At 49.7% G+C, this 18,160-nt stretch overlaps 1 protein-coding gene across 12 annotated transcripts in view; it reads right to left on the bottom strand.

Annotated features, from left to right (window-relative positions):
* Nucleotides 1–18,160, bottom strand: part of SYNE3 (spectrin repeat containing nuclear envelope family member 3) — a 110,834-nt gene that overhangs the window by 77,131 nt on the left and 15,543 nt on the right. The window contains exon 1 of one of the 12 annotated variants that reach the window (XM_073800078.1): nt 13,905–14,097. The exons of 10 other annotated variants lie outside the window; for them this stretch is intronic. In XM_073800078.1, the coding sequence (XP_073656179.1) occupies nt 13,905–13,944 (40 nt within the window). In that variant the 5' untranslated portion in view covers nt 13,945–14,097. Of the gene's footprint in view, nt 1–13,904; nt 14,098–18,160 lie in introns of those variants that run through there. One more of the 12 variants, XM_073800079.1, reaches the window with a different exon arrangement.

The following is an 18,160-nucleotide window of genomic DNA, read 5'->3' as shown; positions in this document are numbered from 1 at the left end:
GAGATCAGGGAGCCAGCACAGTCACGGGAGACCTGGCTGCAGACTTCTCATTGTATCTTCACGTGGAAGAAGGGGTTAGGGAGCTCTGTGGGGTCTCTTTTATAAGGGCACTAATCCCATTCATGAGGGCTCCACCCTCATGTTAGAACAGGATTAGAATCACCTCCCAGATGCCCTAACTCCTGACACCATCACATTGGGGGTCAGGATTCCAACAGGTGAATTCTGAGGGGACATAAATATGCAGACCATGGCATGGGGACAACACCTAGATTTGGTTAATGAAAAAACCTCCTACCCAGCACCTGGAACACATTCCATACTTGGAAGCAGTTCTGTTTTTACCCCAAATTCCTCCAGGGTCAGGTGGAGGGCTTTCCTTCTTTAGAAACCTGCATCCAGACGGAGGCTTTCACACCATCCCAAAGGTGGGTGTGGGGTAGGAATGGGGGTTACTAGCCATAGACTAATGCATGTGTGCATCTTAACAGCTGCTGGGTGCTCAGGGTTCAGAGACGAACCAGGTAAGGCTCGGGCCCATGGGGCTCCGTGTCCAGTGAGGGGGCCAAAGTGAGCTTTGAGAGAGGGGAGTGCAAGCTGAGTGGGAGGTGCTGCAAGGATGCTGGGGAGGCTCTCGACACACTGGGGGATGGGGAGGCTGGAGCTCGAGGATGCGGGGAGGCAATGAAGGAAGCAAGGGTCAGATCAGAGCCCCAGAGCCACGTCCAGGAGGCTGGGCTGGTCCCTGGGGGCAATCGGGAGCCAACATGGGTTCAGGTGGGAGTGACGACACTGATTGAGGTTCAGGCGAGTCACCCTGGCTGGGGTGGGCGCAGAAGGGAAGCCCTGGCCAAGGGGGTGGGGGGAGGGGGTCAGCGCAGACACGGGCAGCTGCATGAGGCCAAGGACCAGGCGGGAAGGCTGCAGGAGCGAGCATGGCAGGCACGCCTCTCTGGGAGGGAGGGGGGAATTCTCATCGTCCATGAGTTTGTCCTTCTTGGATTGGTTGAGTGGACACAGGATTTAAAAAAAATGGAACTATGCATTTTCCAAACATTTTGGCAAACAAAAAAAAACAAAAAAAACGCGCTCAGGCATTTTTTAAAAAGCTGTTTCCATTTCCAAGTCCCTTCTTGGGTAGCAGCCCTGGGGTGCTGCTGCAGGCAGCAAGGGAGTGGGGCTCCAGATGCACCTCTGGGCTGTCCCTGAGGAACCACAGACAGGATGCAGGCCCTTTCTAGTTCAGGCCGGCGCTGGTCTGCTGGAAGAGATGGTTAGAAAGGAAGCAGCCTTGGTTTTCAGCGTCCCGTGTGGTTATCACAAATGACAGCCAGAAGAGAAATGATCTTTTTCCTTGATGACAGACAAGCCAGGGCAGGGCAGATGACAGAGCAGAGGAGCAGACTCAAGAAAGAGCATGTGTTCCAATGCAACCCGGGTGAAAAGGCACCAGCCTGGGAGACTGACGCGTCCACAGGAGGTGACCGGGGACACAGCTCTCCCAGAAATGGACTGTGAGGCTGTACTTCAGGGGAGGCCAAGAAGGTTCCAGAATCTGAGCTCCAGGCCTGAGCCATCGAGTCAAAAGGGGAGAGCTCAGTTAGAGTCACAAGGAGGCCTCAGGGTGAATGCGCAGGCAGAAGTGCCATAAAGCAGTGTGCGGTTGGATGGAGCGGGGGTGGGGGGGGTGCGGGGGGGGGGGACGACGTGATGCAGACTTGGAAAAAAAAAGCCAACCAGGGAAGAGAAAAGGGTGCTGACATTTCCACCATGAAAGGCCTACGTCCGTGCTAAGCACTTGTCTACAAGTCATCCATTTGGTCCTTGAGGGTGGGTCACACAGGAGGGAGCAGAGGTAGGGCAGCAGGGCATCCTCTCAGGCGGAGAGCTTCTGCTGATTGGCAGAGGGACCTCAGAAGAACTTCCCCCCCCCCACACCGACCAGCACCTTCCTCTTAGAATATTGGGGGCCTCATCGGGCACCTGCTCAGAACCAGTGCTCAGTGGGCAGGGCTGCCGTCACCTTCCGCAATCGCAGACAAGAACACTGAGGCTGGAGTGTCCAGGGCACAGGGCCATCAGGGCAGCACTGAGATTTGAACTTTGTTCTGTCAGATTCCAAAGCCCAAAGACCGTGAGTCTGGTTGGACAGGGTTCAACCAGGCAGAGTGAATCCACTCTGAGTCCAGCTGTGAACCAGAGGGACCCAGCTCCATGGGGGTGAAGGAGCTGAGAAGCCGCCAGGAGACAAAAGGGAACCCAGAGATCGGCTACTTCCACACCTTGGCTGGAGGGGGCAAAGGAGGAGGTGATGTTACCAGACCCGGGCTGGGAGCCTCTAAGCGGCAGGAACTGGAGCCCCAAGGGAGGCATCACCCCAGCCAGGGCGGAAAGGCTGCTGTGGGTGAAATCCCTGGGCCAGCACAGGGGAACCTGAGCGATGCAGCCCGCAGGGGTCAACCCTCCTGTGACCCAGGGGACGGGAAGGAAGGTCTCCCAGCCCCGGCCTGCGAAGGCTGCCCATCTGTAGATGGAGAAGGACACCAGCTCCCTTTGCCCTGATTCCGGGCTGCCTGAGCAATGGGCCAAGCTGCAACTTGGTCTGCGGGGGACCAGCCTTGCAGGACAAAGGACAAGTTACTGGCACTGACACTGACCATTTGCCGGGTTGACCTTGAGGGGGAGTCCACGGGAAATAAATCAGGGCTCAGAACCCTGTGTCCTGGGGGCGGCGGGATTAGAGCCCTCCGTCCTCTCCCTTCCCCTTCCTGGGCCTGGGAAGCTGAGGCTGCAGGATGGAGGGCCCTCCTTGGCTCTGTGGTGCCAGTGGTGAGGGTCAGACACCCCATAAGGACCAGGTTGGGACAGCTCCCCGCTCCAGCCCCTCCAACACCATAACGGCAAAGTAAAACATTCTCTGGGAATGTGCAGACACTCTAATACCGCGTGCCATTCAATGATCTAGACACTCCAAGAATCCTGCTTAAGACATAACCAAACCCCATTAGGGAATGCCCCTAAAACACGACACCGAATCCCTCCCAAGCACAGAGAGGGGCAAAGTCAGGTTCAAAGAGTGACTATTATGTGGCTGACATTATTAGTACCATTTTATAAGGACGGAAACTGAGACTCAGAAAAGCAAACAGCCGGCCAGAAAGTGGTGGATCCAGGATTAACAATAATAATTCTAACAGCCCACATGCATCTTGCATTCTGTACGTGCCTGACTTACAGATATTAACTCATTTATCCTACAAAGACTAATGAGACACTTATCCCTATTTTATGGCTGAGAAAACTGAGGACCAATGATACTACGAACACTGCTCAAAAGTCAGATGGATGTTGAGTAACGGGGACAGGACTGGAACACAGGGTGGCCTGAGTCCAGAGCCTTTGCTCTTAAACACCACGGTGCTACCCGGCTTCCACGCCCCCGCCTGTACCCCCCCAGAACCCACTGAGAGCCATCCACGCCTCCTGTGGGTCGTCTTCTATGAGCATCCGAGCTCCAGGAAGGTGACCGCAGGGTGTAAACCTGGGGCTCCGCTCGAGAATCTAGAATTGGATTTAATAAACTGAGGCCCCGGCTGCCGGGCCGCCTCAGTCCTACGGCGTTCAGCCACCCTGGCCCTCTGCCAACCCAGCTGCCCCCTGGCATTTTGCTCTAGAACTCAGAACCTTCAGGATCCAGAACCAAGCAAACCCCAGCTCCCACGGCAGGCCCTATAGGCAAGTGCGCTTGCCCCTCCAACCTGGCCAGGGGCCCACACACACAGACGGACACAGCGCCCCGGCACGGGGCACACTCCCTTTCCCGCGACACGCTCGCCTTTCCTGTGACTCACTCCTGCACTGCCACACACAGTTTCCACCCTTACTCATTCCCATGCTCTCCCGTACACAGATGGGATTTCAGGAACCACGCAGCTGGTTTTAATCCCAAATCCTATTCCAAGTGAATTCTGGGAACTCTTTTTTGTTTACTTATTGCAGATAATGTTACGGAGAAGCCACAGCTCAGAGCATCGTTCAGAGCGCCAGGATGGTCCTGGGCCATGCTCTCTTATCTGGCATTCACAGAAGGTGATTTAGAGAGCAAAGTGTGTAAGAAGCAGGGACCGGCACCCTCCGCAGCATCTTAATTGGTCATTGGACCAGGAACTCTCACACCATCTTATTTAATCTTACAACAGCCCTCCCAGGTTGCTGAATCTGGAGTTGGGAACAATTACTGGGCTTTATCCCGTCAGAGATAACCACAGGCTTGCGGGGATTAAGGGACTGAACCAAAGTCACACAAACTACAGGGCACCACAACCCACCCTCTGTCCATGGGCTTGTCAATGTTCATACAAGAAACCCCGCTTAGTAACAGGGTTCTGGGGTCCACTTTACAATTCTAGCCACAAAGGGGACTGCTTTCAAGACAAGCGCTCTGAGAGGGATTCTCAAATCAGCTTTGCCATCACTGACAAATGGTATTTGGTGGTGAAAGCCCACTGTGCTCTGGCCCACCTCCTTTCCCAGATAGCTGACTATAAAACAGCATTTCCAGTCACTCTGAAATTAACTAAACCCAAGCTCTCCGTCAAAAGGCACAGCGTGGAGGACGCTAGGATTTCTACCCGGGAAACGCTGGCCTTGCAAAGCACAGTCAAATATGGATGTCTGGGAGAGGGAGAGAATGCAAAGTGCAACTATAAAAGAATGGGGTACCGAAGGCCCGACCTCCCAAAGAGGACAGGGGCATCCCTTGGGCAAGGCAAGTGGCTCCAAGATGCGGGGCCTCGGCTCCTTGGGCCAGGTGTGATTGGCTCAGGCTGCCGGGAGGGCAGCCAATTAGAGGGCGCGAAGCGGAGGGCTCCCTGAGGCGGTTCTGAGAAGCATCCTACCAGTAGCCCTGGTCGCGTAGTCCCAGCCGGCTGCTGGGAGTGTGGCTAGGGGCGATCAGAGGCCGGGGAGGCAGGGACTGGCCATCAGTCGCGGGTCAGAGAGCAGCAGTGAGCAAGGCATCACACTAGTCCAGGAGTGGGTGGGACACCGAGTGCTGCGGACCGCAGGCGTGAGTCTGGGCAGACCAATTAACGCTGCCCAGCCTACCGCTGATTCGGAAACGGGAGCTCTAGGTCGGTTTTGGTTTTTCACACTGTGGGTCGTGGCCCAACCCCATGCCTTGGCAGTGAAAGCGCCAGCCAAGTACCCTGTAGATGAAATCTCCAAGGTCTCGTCCCACCAGCGAGGGTTCCATTTGCCGTGTGGCAAGGCCCATCCCAGGTCCTGCTGAAGAAGATCTGGCCAAGGGGGTGGAGCTTCCAGGATGGAAGTTGGCCCCTTGTCCCTGCGCCTTCCCTCCCCTCCCTTCCCCAGCGGCCCAAGGCAGCGTCTTCCGTGACAGCATGGCAGTGACAGATGTCCTCACACCTCCTCCCCAGGCCTCTCTCTTATTGGCCCTGGGAATCAGGGGCCCATGCCAGGCCCCCAGCGCCTCATACCTTCTCCTCAGGTGGGAATCTTCCCTGCAGAGGGGTGATTCCAACAGTCACCCCTGAACCCACCAGACCTGCTTTACCTTCCTGAACATCTCCCATGGAACCAGTGTCCCCCCCGGACTGTCTGCACCACAGCCCAAGGGAGCGGGTTCAACCACAATGACCACACACACCTCCTGTGGCCCTCAAACCTGAATTACACATGAACAGACATAAATGTCCTTTGACAGATGAATGGATAAAGAAGATGTGGTACATATATCTATATGTATATCTAGATATGCAATGGAATATTACTCAGCCATGAAAAAGAATGAAATCATGCCATTTGCAGCAACATGGATGGACCTAGAGATTATCATACTAAGTGATGTCAGACAGAAAAAGACAAATATCATATGATATCACTTATATGTGGAATCTTAAATATAACACAAATGAACCTATCTATGAAACAAAAACAGACTCACAGACATAGAGAACAGACTTGTGGTTGCCAAGGAAGGGAGGGTGGCCAAGGGAGTTTGGGGTTAGCAGATGCAAACTATTATACATAGAATGGATAAACAACAAGGCCCTACTGTATAGCACAGGGAACCATATTCTATACCCTGAGATAAACCATGATGGAAAAGAATATTAAAAAATGTATGTATAGGGCTTCCCTGGTGGTGCAGTGGTTGAGAGTCCGCCTGCCGATGCAGGGGACACAGGTTCGTGCCCTGGTCCGGGAAGATCTCTCATGCCATGGAGCGGCTGGGCCCGTGAGCCATGGCCGCTGAGCCTGCGCGGCTGGAGCCTGTGCTCTGCAATGGAAGCGGCCACAACAGTGAGAGGCCCAAATACCGCAAAAAAAAAAAAAAAAAAAAAAAAAAGTACATATATAACTGAATCACTTTGCTGTACAGCAGAAACTAACCCAACACTGTAAATCCACTATACTTCAATTAAAGAAAATATAGTTGTGAAAAGAAAAAAAGAAAAAGAAAAGAAAATTATGGCTGCACAATAATATACTTTCAGAACCACTCTTAGCAAGACTTCAGAAATGAGCGCTTTCTACTAGATGAAAACGTCTTTGTATTCAAAAGCATTGCATCAAGATATAGGATTTTTATTTTTTTGTTTGTCTTTATTAGATAAAAATTTCAAAACTTCTCATAGAACTCATGGTCTTGGGGCTCCCCTGGAGGTCCAGTGGTTAAGACTCCGCACTTCCATTGCAAGGGGCACGGGTTCGATCCCTCGTCCAGGAACTAGGATCCCACATGCCGCTTGGTGCAGCCAAAAAAAAAAACCTCATGGTCTCCAGAGAAATCCTCCTCATACCCCAATTTGAGATACCCTGGCCTGGAGGATGAAGGGGACTCCTCAGGGACCCTCAAGGATGAGGCTCCTACCTAACCTACAGCCCTGACTCACCAGGGTGCCCCTGGTCCCTGCACGCCCGCTGTACCACACTGCTGAAGTTTCTAGAAGCTTAGAATCTTGAGTGCTGCCTCCCTAGCTTAGTTCTGCCTGGTGAGCCTCCCCTACCCCAATACACACCTCCTTCTAGCAGACTCTTCCCTGTTCTTTCAAGATTCAGTTCACTCACAGGGGAAACCCTTCCAGCTTCCTACCCCCCATAGTTACAGCTCCTCCCTTCCTTGGGTGCCCACGGGACCCTGTGCATGTTACCACTTACTATCCGTTTACTAAACACTCTGAATTTTCCCATGTTCTCCATCCAACAACCCCAGGAGGAAGGTACTACTATCAGTTACATCCCACAGTGAGAAATCTGGAGTTTAGGGAGGCAAGGTGAGTAGCCACGAATCCAAGACGGAACCCAGAAGACTGACCTCACACTTCATGCTTTGTTGTTCATATCTGTCGACACAAACAAGTTCTCTGAAGGAGGGCAGGGTCAGATTCATCTTACTGATTAACTGGAGATGGGGTGGACTTTGTTTTTAACAGGTTTATTTGGGGGTAAAATTGATAAACAATAAACACATTTCAACTGTAGGGTTTGATAAGTTTTAACATATATACCTACAAAACCATCACCCCAATCAAGATAATGAACACACCCATTACCCCAAAGTTTCCTGATTCCACTTCTAATCCTTCCCTCCTGCCCACACCCTGACCCAGTCAACCGCTGATGTGCTTACTGTCTCTAGAGGTTAGTTTGCATTTTCCGGAGATTTTTACGTAAATGGAATTATATATATACATATATATATATGTATATATATATCTATATATATACATATATATATACATACATATATATACATATATGTATATATATATGGGGGGCAGGTGATGTGGTCCTGGCTTCTTTCACTCAGCATAATTAGTTTGAGATTCATCCACGTTGTTGCCTGTATCAGTGGTCCATTCCTTTCCATTGCTGCGTAATATTCCATAGCGTGTGGAGACCCGCTGATGGACAGTTTTGGGCTATACAAATAAAGCTGCTCTAAACACTTGTGTGTGGACATACACTTTCATTTCTCTTGCAAAAATACCTAAGAGTGGGACTTCCCTGCTGGCGCAATGGTAAAGAATCTGCCTGACAATTCGGGGGACACTGGTTCGATCCCTGGTCCGGGAAGATCCCACATGTCGCAGAGCAAGTAAACCCGTGAGCCACAACTACTGAGCCTGTGCTCTAGAGGCCGTGCTCCCCAACAAGCGAAGCCACCGCAGTGAGAAGCCCGCGCACCGCAACGAAGAGTATCCGCTGCTCGCCACAACTAGAGAAAGCCCGCGCGCAGCAACGAAGACCCAACGCAGCCAAAAAAAACAGAAAATAAAAAAAAAAAAAATACCTAGGAGTGGAGTGGCTGGATCAGATGGTAGGTGTATGTTTACATTCACACCATTTTCCAAAGCAGCCACGCCACTTTTCATTCCCACCAGCAGTGGATGAGAGTTCCCGTTCCCACACGGCCCTCTATGGTCAGTCTTTTTAATCTTAGCCCTTTTAACCAGTGGGTAATGAAATCTCATTGTGGTTTTAATTTGCAGTCCCTAACGGCGAACCGTCTGATTGCCTTTTGCGTTTGTACTTTAGGACAAGTTACTAAGCTCCAGCTGCGCTCAGCACTTCCCAGGCTCCTCCTCCTTTAAGGCTACCGTGCTCAGTGCGGGCCCGGTAGGCTGGAGGCTAAGGGAGTGAGGAGGTGAGTGATGGGGAGACAGCCAGCAGGAAGTTGCTCCAATTTCGAGGGCGCTGCCGGCTGACTCCTTGAACCAACAGCCAGGAGTGTGTAAAAACAGATAAATGGAGTCCCTCATGTGTGCGTGGGGCTCTCGGAGCTCCCAAAGAGCAGTGCCATGGGGCCCTTATCCATGCTCCTGCGGGCCCCTGGTTCAGTAGGGACCTGGATGTCTGCTCAACAAGTCGTGCGGCTGCCACGGGGTCTCCCAGCGTCCAGGATGGAAATCAACAACTTCCGAGTCAGTAGTCCAGCACCACTGAACTCAGCCTGCTGTTCTCATTTGAATGTGAACTGCCCATCTTGATCACTGCTACCTTGATCAAGGTACCTGAGACAGACACTGGCACACAGTAGGTGCTCACAAATGTTCATGGGTGGATAGATAAATCTGGAAAATATAAAGAATAGTATTTACCCCCATTGGCATTTAGTAGGTACTTGATAACTGTTAGTTCTGGTCTTTTTATAAATTTAATTAATTGATTAATTGATTAATTTTTGGCCATGCCCCGTGGCTTGCGGGATCTTAGTTCCCCGACCAGGGATTGAACCCAGGTCCCGGCAATGAAGGCGCTGAGTCCTAACCACTGGACCTCCAGGGAACTCCCTGGTCTTTTTTATTAAAAGGAATATGTGTGAAGCCAGAAGGAGCATCTTACCAGCCCTATTTGGTCCTCAATATACACAAGCTGCAGGTTCAGGGAACCTTGAGAAAGGCAGGGATGGGGGAAGGGTGGACATCAGCACAGACTCTGTTAACCCCCAAATCAGAGTCTTCCTTCAGACCATGGGTTGGGGGCAGAGCAGGCCCCAAAATGGAGTTAGGGAGCATGGGGTCCAGCGCAGGCTCTGCCACTAACCAGCTCCAAACACCAGTCTCTTTGGTCAAATGAGAGCAAGAATTTCTGCCTGACCTCCTCCTCTCTGAGATGCGGGAGCTTTAAACGGGAAGATTGTTTTGAAGGGAAGGGGCACATCCGATTCACCTCCGGGCTTTTTTTTTTTTAAACAGAACAGCTGTTAGGAAGGGACGAATACACTGGCGAGAAGCTCTGCTCTATTCAAAGGCACAGAACTGTAATGATCCTTAGGCAACCTATAGGCTAATTGTACCATGTCACCATGTCACACCGTGTAATAGCCACGGGCTATAATAACCAACTGTGTAGCGGGCCTAACACTGGGGTCAGTGCTACACCGTTCCAAGCTACAATTCCAACCTGCAATAACCAGAGACCTTAATAAGAGCTGGCTCCTTGTGCCAGGCCGTGTTCCTAGAGCACCTTATAGCGCTTTAGAAACAAATAGGCTACCGGGTAGGTGCTAATATAAAACCCCATATTAGAAGATAAGGAAGCAAAGCACAGAGATGTTAAATGACTTTCCCCAAAGCGTGCAAAGCAGGGATTGAAACTCGGGCAGCTTGGCTCCAGAGCCTTTTCCTTAACCACAGCGCCTTGCCCGGAGACAAGAGGTCAGTAGTCGCCTGGTCAGTGCATTAGGGCTGGTTAAATGCGAGTTAAGAAGGAGCTGCTGCTGGACGGCACGTGGAAGAGCTGTGAACTATACTACACTGCTCACCCGACCATTCTTCAGATACTGCCCAGAGCAAGCGCTCACATTTGGGCCAGGCCTGTGGCCCTACCAGCAAAGCCGAGTTTTGCCACCTGCCCCCCTCCCCCTGCCCCTGCAGCCCTTGGGACACAGTGCCAACCAGAACACGCCACTCAGCTCCACGACTGTTGTTGACGTGTCTGTCTTCCCATGAGACTGTTGCTCTCAAGGGCAGAGGCTGTGTCTCATCTGCTCTGTATACCCAGGCCTGGAGCACAGCCAGCCTGGAGGAGGATGGCGGTGTTGCTTACTAAGTGAGCACAACACTAATATTCTTGGAAAAGCAGGGCTGGCTCCCATGGGGCCAGGCCAGGGTAGGGAGTTCCTGAAACTGCCCACAGGTTTCAGACTGGCTCCAGATCTCAGGCTGCAGGGCTAGGGCTCATGGGACACCCCCAGGAGCCAGTGAAAAGTACTGCGGAAACCTCCCTACATTTCCGCCTGTAACAATTGGACCAGGACTTCCCCAGCGGTCCAGTGGTTAAGACTCCATGCTTCCACTGCAGGGGCTCGGGTTTGATCCCTGGTCAGGGAACTAAGATCCCACACGCCGTGCAACTCGGACAAAAACAGACAAACAAACAACAACAAAAACAATTGGACCACCTCTCGGGAATCTTCTTATCTAGCTGTGCCATTTTACAGATGGGGAGACTGAGGCTTAGAGAAGGCGAGAGACCCACCCAAGATCTTGCAGCAGCTCAGTGGCAGAGCTATGGCCAGGACTCATCTTGGTATAAAAACATCTCTGCCTCTGAAGGAAAGCATTACATTTCTTCAAAATAACCCACGGATAAGAAACAATCAACTCTCATATTTATAGACAACTAATTTTCAACAAGCGTGCCAAGACAATTTAATGGGAAAAGAATAGTCTTTTTAACAAATGGTGCTGGGACAACTGGATATCCACGTGCAAAAGAATGAACTTGGACCACTACCCCACACTATATACAAAAATTAACTCAAAATAGATCAAAGGCCAAATTGTAAGAGCCAAAACTATAAAACTCATTGAAGAAAACGTAGGTGCAAATGTTCCTGACCTTGGATTAGGCACTGATTTCTTAGATGTGTCACCAAAAGCACAAGCAACAAAAGAAAAAAAAAAAAGATAAACTGGACTTTATCAAAATTAAAAACGTTTGTGTTTCAAAGGACACCATCGAGAAAGTGAAACAACAAGCCACAGAATGGAAGAAAATTTTGCAAATCATTTACCCACTAAGGGACTTTTATCTAGAAAGACAAAAACCCAATTATAAAATTGGCAAAAGATCTGAATAGACATTTCTTCAAAGACGACGTACATACGAATAGCCAATAAGCGCATGAAAAGACGCTCAACGTCATTAGCCATCAGGGAAATGCAAATTAAAACCAAAAGGAGATGCCACTTCCCATACATAAGGATGGCTATAATCAGAACAACAGACAATAACAAAGTATCGGTGAAGATGTGGAGAAAGGGGAACGCTCTTATGCTGCTGGTGAGAATATAAAAAGTTTAGCCACTTTGAAAAGCAGCCTGGCAGTTCCTCAAATGATTAAACACAGAGTTACCACATGATCCAGCGATTCCACTCCTAGGTATATTCCAAGAGAAATGAAAACATATGTCCACACAAAAACTTATACACAAATGTTCATGAGAGCCGAAAAAGTGGAAACAACCCAAATGTCTGTCAACTTATGAACGGATAAATAAAATATGTTACATCCATACCATGGACTATTACTCAGCAATAAAAAGGAATGAAGTAGTGATGCGGTTACAACATGTAAGAACCTTGAAAACATGATGCTAAGTGAAAGAAGCCAATCACAAAGGGCCACATAGCGTATGGTTCCACTTACACGAAATGTGTAAAACAGGCAGGTCTGTAGAGACAGAAGGGAAATGGGTGGCGCCCAGGGCTGGGGTGGGTGCATGGGTGGACCGGGGATTGTGCAGGTTTGGGTGGGGTAGTAAAAATGCTCTAAAAATGACTGGGGTGATGTTTTTACAACTCCGTGAATATACAAAAAGGCATGGAATTGTACACTTTAAATGCACCCATTTAAATGGTATACTGTGAATTATATCTCAATAAAACTTTTTCTGTAAAAGAAACAATCAAAATCTCCAAACTAAGAGGGCCCTTCAAACAGACCTAATTTAAGCACCCATTCCTGTGAGAAACAGACCCACCCCCGTGAGAAGTTACTCAATTCAATTGACAGCATTTGCTGAGTTAACACTAAAAATATTTTTTATACTTGAGAGGCAGGTCTTTTTTTTTTTTTTTTAGACAAAATAATTTAAATGTTCTTAAATATTAAGAACATAAAATATCCAAAAACTATGACAATATTTCTGTTTTACATTATGGACAATTACAGAGAGAGAGATCAGAGACATAGATTTATGTTAACATTAAGAGTGACAAAAAGAATTCAAGACACAAAAATGACAGGGGAGAGCCAGTGAGAGGCAGGTCTTAATACTCATTCCCATTTTACAGACGAGGGCACTGAGATGGAGCAGTTTCGTGCTCTGCCCAAGGTCCCAGAGCTACTAGTTAGGAGATAAGGGTCAAATCCAAGACCAGTCGGCTTTAACATCCAGATGTACACAGCGGTGAGCCAGGCACAGGCCGCGGGTTATAAGCACGGTCTGCGTGACCGCAGACTCTGAGGCTCTTATATGCTCAAATGGAGCGGCACATGAGAAACTCTCGGAGCCTAGAGAGTGGAGCAATGATGCTGATTAGGGGATCCAGGGAGGGGTTCACAGACGAGGGGACACATTGACTGAGATGGAAGGATGAGCAGGGTCTGGATAAGATGACAAGTGGGAAAGGGTATAACAAGCTGTTGGACCAGCATAAGCAAAAGCTGGGAAAGTGCAACGCCAAGTTCAGGCGGCAGAGTGGGCTTGGGAATTGTTAAAGGAAGCTGTGACGGACAGGCAGGCAGGGGAGTGAGAGGGGTGCACTGACTTCCCTCTGTGGGCACTAGGGAACCAGCGAGGGTCTGTAAGCAAGGGAGTGGCGTGCTCTGATCAGTGACAGACCCACAGGCAGGGAGGGCAGCGCCTGACCAATTGTCTGGAAACAATGTTGCACTGAAAAGGGTCCAGGCAACCTGGAACCTTCAATCACCTGCTAGGAAATGCTTTGTAAAGTGCTGTTTGACCCCAAGGCATTCTTTTTATTGGAAACCTGCTCTTCCACAAAGAAACCAGAGTTCAAGTCCAAGGATCTTTTCTCCACTGCTGACTGAATGTGCAAATATCTGATCAGCTGTGGGGAGCGGCCGTCATTCCTCCCCACGGTGTCTGCCCTTGAAGCTAGTCCCCACGACCCCCTCCCAGCAAAGCCCCCAGCCTCGCACCCCAGCCTCGCACCCCAGCCAACACTGTTTGGTGGGTAACGAGTGTTCTGCCTGCTCCTACCCTGTCCCCACCCCAGGTCATCTGTGACCTTATGATTGCCCTGGGTGAGTGGCAAGGGCATCATGAGTCTTAACTTTCGTATGCCAAAGGAGGCCCCTGTGGGTTGGGGAAAATGTCACCCAAAGTTCCCATGTATGAGGTTACCTGCTGGGTGCCAGGTGCTGGGCAGGTGCGGTGCATCCATTACCACCAACCACCAAGGCAGGGGCGACCGCGTCACCTTACAGATGGGGAAACTGAGGCTCAGAAGGGCCAGCTCTCCTGCCCAGGTCAGACAGCTACTGAGGCGCAGTCAGGGGCAGGCCCGGGTCTGTTGGGCTCCAGCGCCCATGCCGTGCTGCAAGACGGCCAGCAAAAGGAGGAAGTGAGTCAGGAAGGCAGAAGAAGGAGGGTTCCTTTTTGAGTCAGAACAGGATGTCCCATCCCATAGCCGACTGATGCAGAGGCCGGTGGGGGGGGGGGGGGGAGGTGAACCCCTGCAGGTCAGACTGACGAGGTGCCCAGGCCAAGTCCTCTGCAGGGAGCGTGCCTGAGATGGGGGACTAGCTGAGAGGCAAGCCCAGTTTGGGCGGGACTGCGATGGGCCCAGTGACGCCAGGCCTCTCAGTGTATGGCTCGAAATGAATCAGGCCAGATGGGGCACCAACCAGGCTGTGGAGGCCCGACCTGGGTTTCCAGGAACTGACGGCCGAGAAAAATCCAGCTCACCCTCACTTCTCTCCCTCTGTGCCTCTCACTCCATCCAGCCGCCAGGCCAGGTGATGATGAAGGGCGTGCCCTCCAAGGACCCGTGTGAACAGGCAGAGAGAGGGGCCCATCTCATCTTCTAACCCAGAGCCACACCAGGCCCACCTTCCCTCTGTTCCAGAGCTTGGGAGACGCTTTATTCATTTAATGACAGATCTTGTTGCAACGCCTGCTCCGTACCAGATGCTATGGTTGGTGCTGAAGATCAGAGAGGTGAACAGGACCGACCAGATCCTGCACCCTTGGGTCACCTGACAGCTCAGGCTCCCTTCCTTCTGCTGGAAGGTGGACACCGTGTTCAGAGTCTTCTCAACACCCTCCCGCCCCCGCAGTCTCTACAATACGGCATTTCTTGACCTGAGACCTTCTGGTATCCACTAGCTCACCTCACAAGTGTTCCGTGGGTAGCACTCACTAAATTCACTTTTCAAAATGTGTCTGTGACGGCTTCCCTGGTGGCGCAGTGATTAAGAATCCGCCTGCCAATGCAAGGGACACTGGTTCGAGCCCTGGCCCAGGAAGATCCCACATGCCACAGAGCAATTAAGCCCGTGGGCCACAACTGCTGAGCCTGAGCTCTAGAGCACACGAGCCACAACTACTGAGTCCACGTGCCACAACTACTGAAGCCTGCGTGCCTAGAACCCGTGCTCCGCAACAAGAGAAGCCATGACAATCCGCACTGCAACGAAGAGTAGCCCCCGCTCACCGCGACTAGAGAAAGCCCGTGCACGGCAACAAAGACCCAACACAGCCTAAATAAATACATTTATTAAGAAAACACAAAATGTCTCTGTGGACCAGGGGTGTTAACCTGCCCCCCTCCCCGACAATGGGTGAGACCCCCTGGATTAGGCTATGAGGGCTCCCTGAGCCTCCTGACATCTTATGCAGCATCTTGCGTGTAGGCTTATTCTCCTGGCAAGGTCTGCAGGTCTCATCAGCTTCCCGAAGGCCCCCTGACTAGCGCTACACCAGACTCATGGTGTTAATTATCAACGTTTCTCCTTGTAAATGACCCAGAATATTCCCTGGGGTGGATGTCACAAACTCTCCTTAATCATTTCCATTTTGCTGGACAGTTATGTCACATCTTTGTTGTTTTTTCTCAGTTCGGCTAGAACATTTGCAAACTTATGACTGATTTAACAGTTGAGCAAGATGTGTACCCCCCTGGCCACAAAGCAGAGCCCTAACCTACTCTAGTATTATCCCGCCCAAGAGGTCTTTTTCTGACCAGGAGAATTCATTTTTCTCTTCGGCATCAGCAGCTGGCCTTCTTTTCAGGGCTGTTTTCCACAAAGAAACAAAGTTTGTGGTCACATGGCTGAAGCTGCCTGGTGTGTAACAAGGAGGACCAGAGACTAACCAAATCTGGGTGATGTTGGGTGGTTAGGCTGGGCTGGGCAGGGTGGGGCTCACTCCCGGTGAGTCACTGCGCTGGACACCCTCCGCCCACCACACACACACACACACACACACACACACATACACACACAGTCACGGTCACAAAGGCCTGCCTCTTCCAGGACACTTCCTAACAGCTGCTAAGCATGTAGACTCCAGAGCCAACTGGCTGAGCAGATTTAGGCCTAACTTTGCTGCTGAAAAACAATGAGGCCTCAGTCAAGTGGATTCAACTCCTCTGACTTCACTTTCTCATCTGTAAAATGGAAGTAATAATAGTATGAACTTCTTATCACTGATCTGATTAAGTCAGTTATACTGGTAAATGGTGCTGGTAACCAGTAGGTGCTGTATAAATGTTTTAGATAAATATTGAGAAAAAAAAAGATGCTACTTAACTGTCCAGCAAAAAGAAAATGGTTAAGGAAAGTTGATGACATCCATCCCGTGGAATATCCTGGGCCATTTACACTGAGAAACGTGACGATTAACACCATGGAATAATGCTGTGTCTGAAGAGAAAAAAGAGCAGTTGCACACTATTTACAATAGCCAAGACATGGAAGCAACCTAGATGTCCATCGACAGATGAATGGATAAAGAAGATGTGGTATACACACACACACACACACACACACACACACACACACACACACACACACACAGCGGAATACTACTCAGCCATAAAAAAGAATGAAATAATGCCATTTGCAGCAACATGGATGGACCCAGAGATTATCATACTAAGTGAAGTAAGTCAGACAGAGAAAGACGAATAGCATGTGATATCACTTACATGAGGACTCTAAAATATGACATAAATGAACTTACAAGACAGAAACAGACTCACAGACATAAAAAACAAACTTATGGTTGCCAAAGAGGAAAGGGGGGAGAGGGATAAATTAGGAGTTTGGGATTAGCAGATACAAACTGCTATATATAAAATAGATAATCAACAAGGTCCTACTGTATAGCACAGGGAACTACTATTCACTATCGTGTAATAAACTATAATGGAAAAGAATATGAAAAAGCATAATGAATCACCTGGCTGTACACCTGAAACTAACACAACATTGTAAATCAACTACACTTCAATTAAAACTCTTTGCCCTCTAGACCAATGGTTGAAAAGTTTTTCTGGAGTGGGTCCGACAGTAAATATTTTAGGCTTTGTAAGCCAGATGGTCTCTGTCACAACTATTCAAATCTGCAGCTGTAGCGTGAAAACAGCCATAGGCAGTATGTAAATGATGAGCATGGCGGTGTTCCAGTAAAACCTTGTTTACAAAATCATGTGGCATTTGGGCTGTGGGCTGCAGTTTGCCAACTCCTCTTGTGCAAATTATACAAAAACTGTGTGAGAAAAGCTAAAGATTGAAAGGAACACAGGAAAAAGTAGAAGGTTCTCTTAGAGCACTGGAATCATAGGCACATTGTTTAAATGTCAATTTCTTTAAGGTGGTAGTAGTTTTTTAAAAAATTAAAGTACTTTAAGACTGCGTACATTCTAATAACAAGAGATTTCACAGTTCCATTCGACTTTTTAAAATAAGTTAGAATTAGGAAGCCCAGCTTTCACATTATGCTGTATAGAAAACGTAGTCCATGAAGTATGGCCAGCGTGGGACTGAATCTGGCTTCTTTATCTACTAGCTGTGTGACCCCAGGCAAGTTTATTAACCTCTCTGTTCCTCAGTTTCCTTGTTTGTAAAGTGAGGATACCAATGGCACCAGCAAGCATACAAAGGCCCGGCACTGGGCTTCCCTGGTGGCGCAATGGTTAAGAATCCGCCTGCCAATGCAGGGAACACGGGTTCGAGCCCTGGTCCGGGAAGATCCCACATGCTGCAGAGCAGCTAAGCCCGTGCGCCACAACTACTAAGCCCACGTGCCACAACTACTGCAGCCCACGAGCCTAGATCCCATACTCCACAACAAGAGAGAAGCCACCGCAACCAGAGAAAGCCTGCACACTGCAACGAAGACCCAACGCGGCCAAAAATAAATAAATAAATTTAAAACGAAACAGAAAAAACGAACAAAGGCTTGGCGCTGAGCCTGGGGTATAGTAGGCCCTCAATACAAAGACGTGCCTTTCAGACCTACAGGACCCACAGGACCCACACAGGCAGGATCTTGCTGACCCTGGGTCTGTGTCATCACCAGGATCAAAGCAGACTAGAAAACCCAGCACGCTTTACTGCTCACCTAAGAAAAATACCCTCCCATGGTTTTCAGGT

Source organism: Tursiops truncatus, chromosome 2 (genome assembly GCF_011762595.2).
Source record: "Tursiops truncatus isolate mTurTru1 chromosome 2, mTurTru1.mat.Y, whole genome shotgun sequence".
Lineage (NCBI taxonomy): Eukaryota > Metazoa > Chordata > Mammalia > Artiodactyla > Delphinidae > Tursiops > Tursiops truncatus.
The sequence above is the reverse complement of the archived record's forward strand: the minus strand, read 5'-3'. Positions and strand labels throughout refer to the sequence as shown.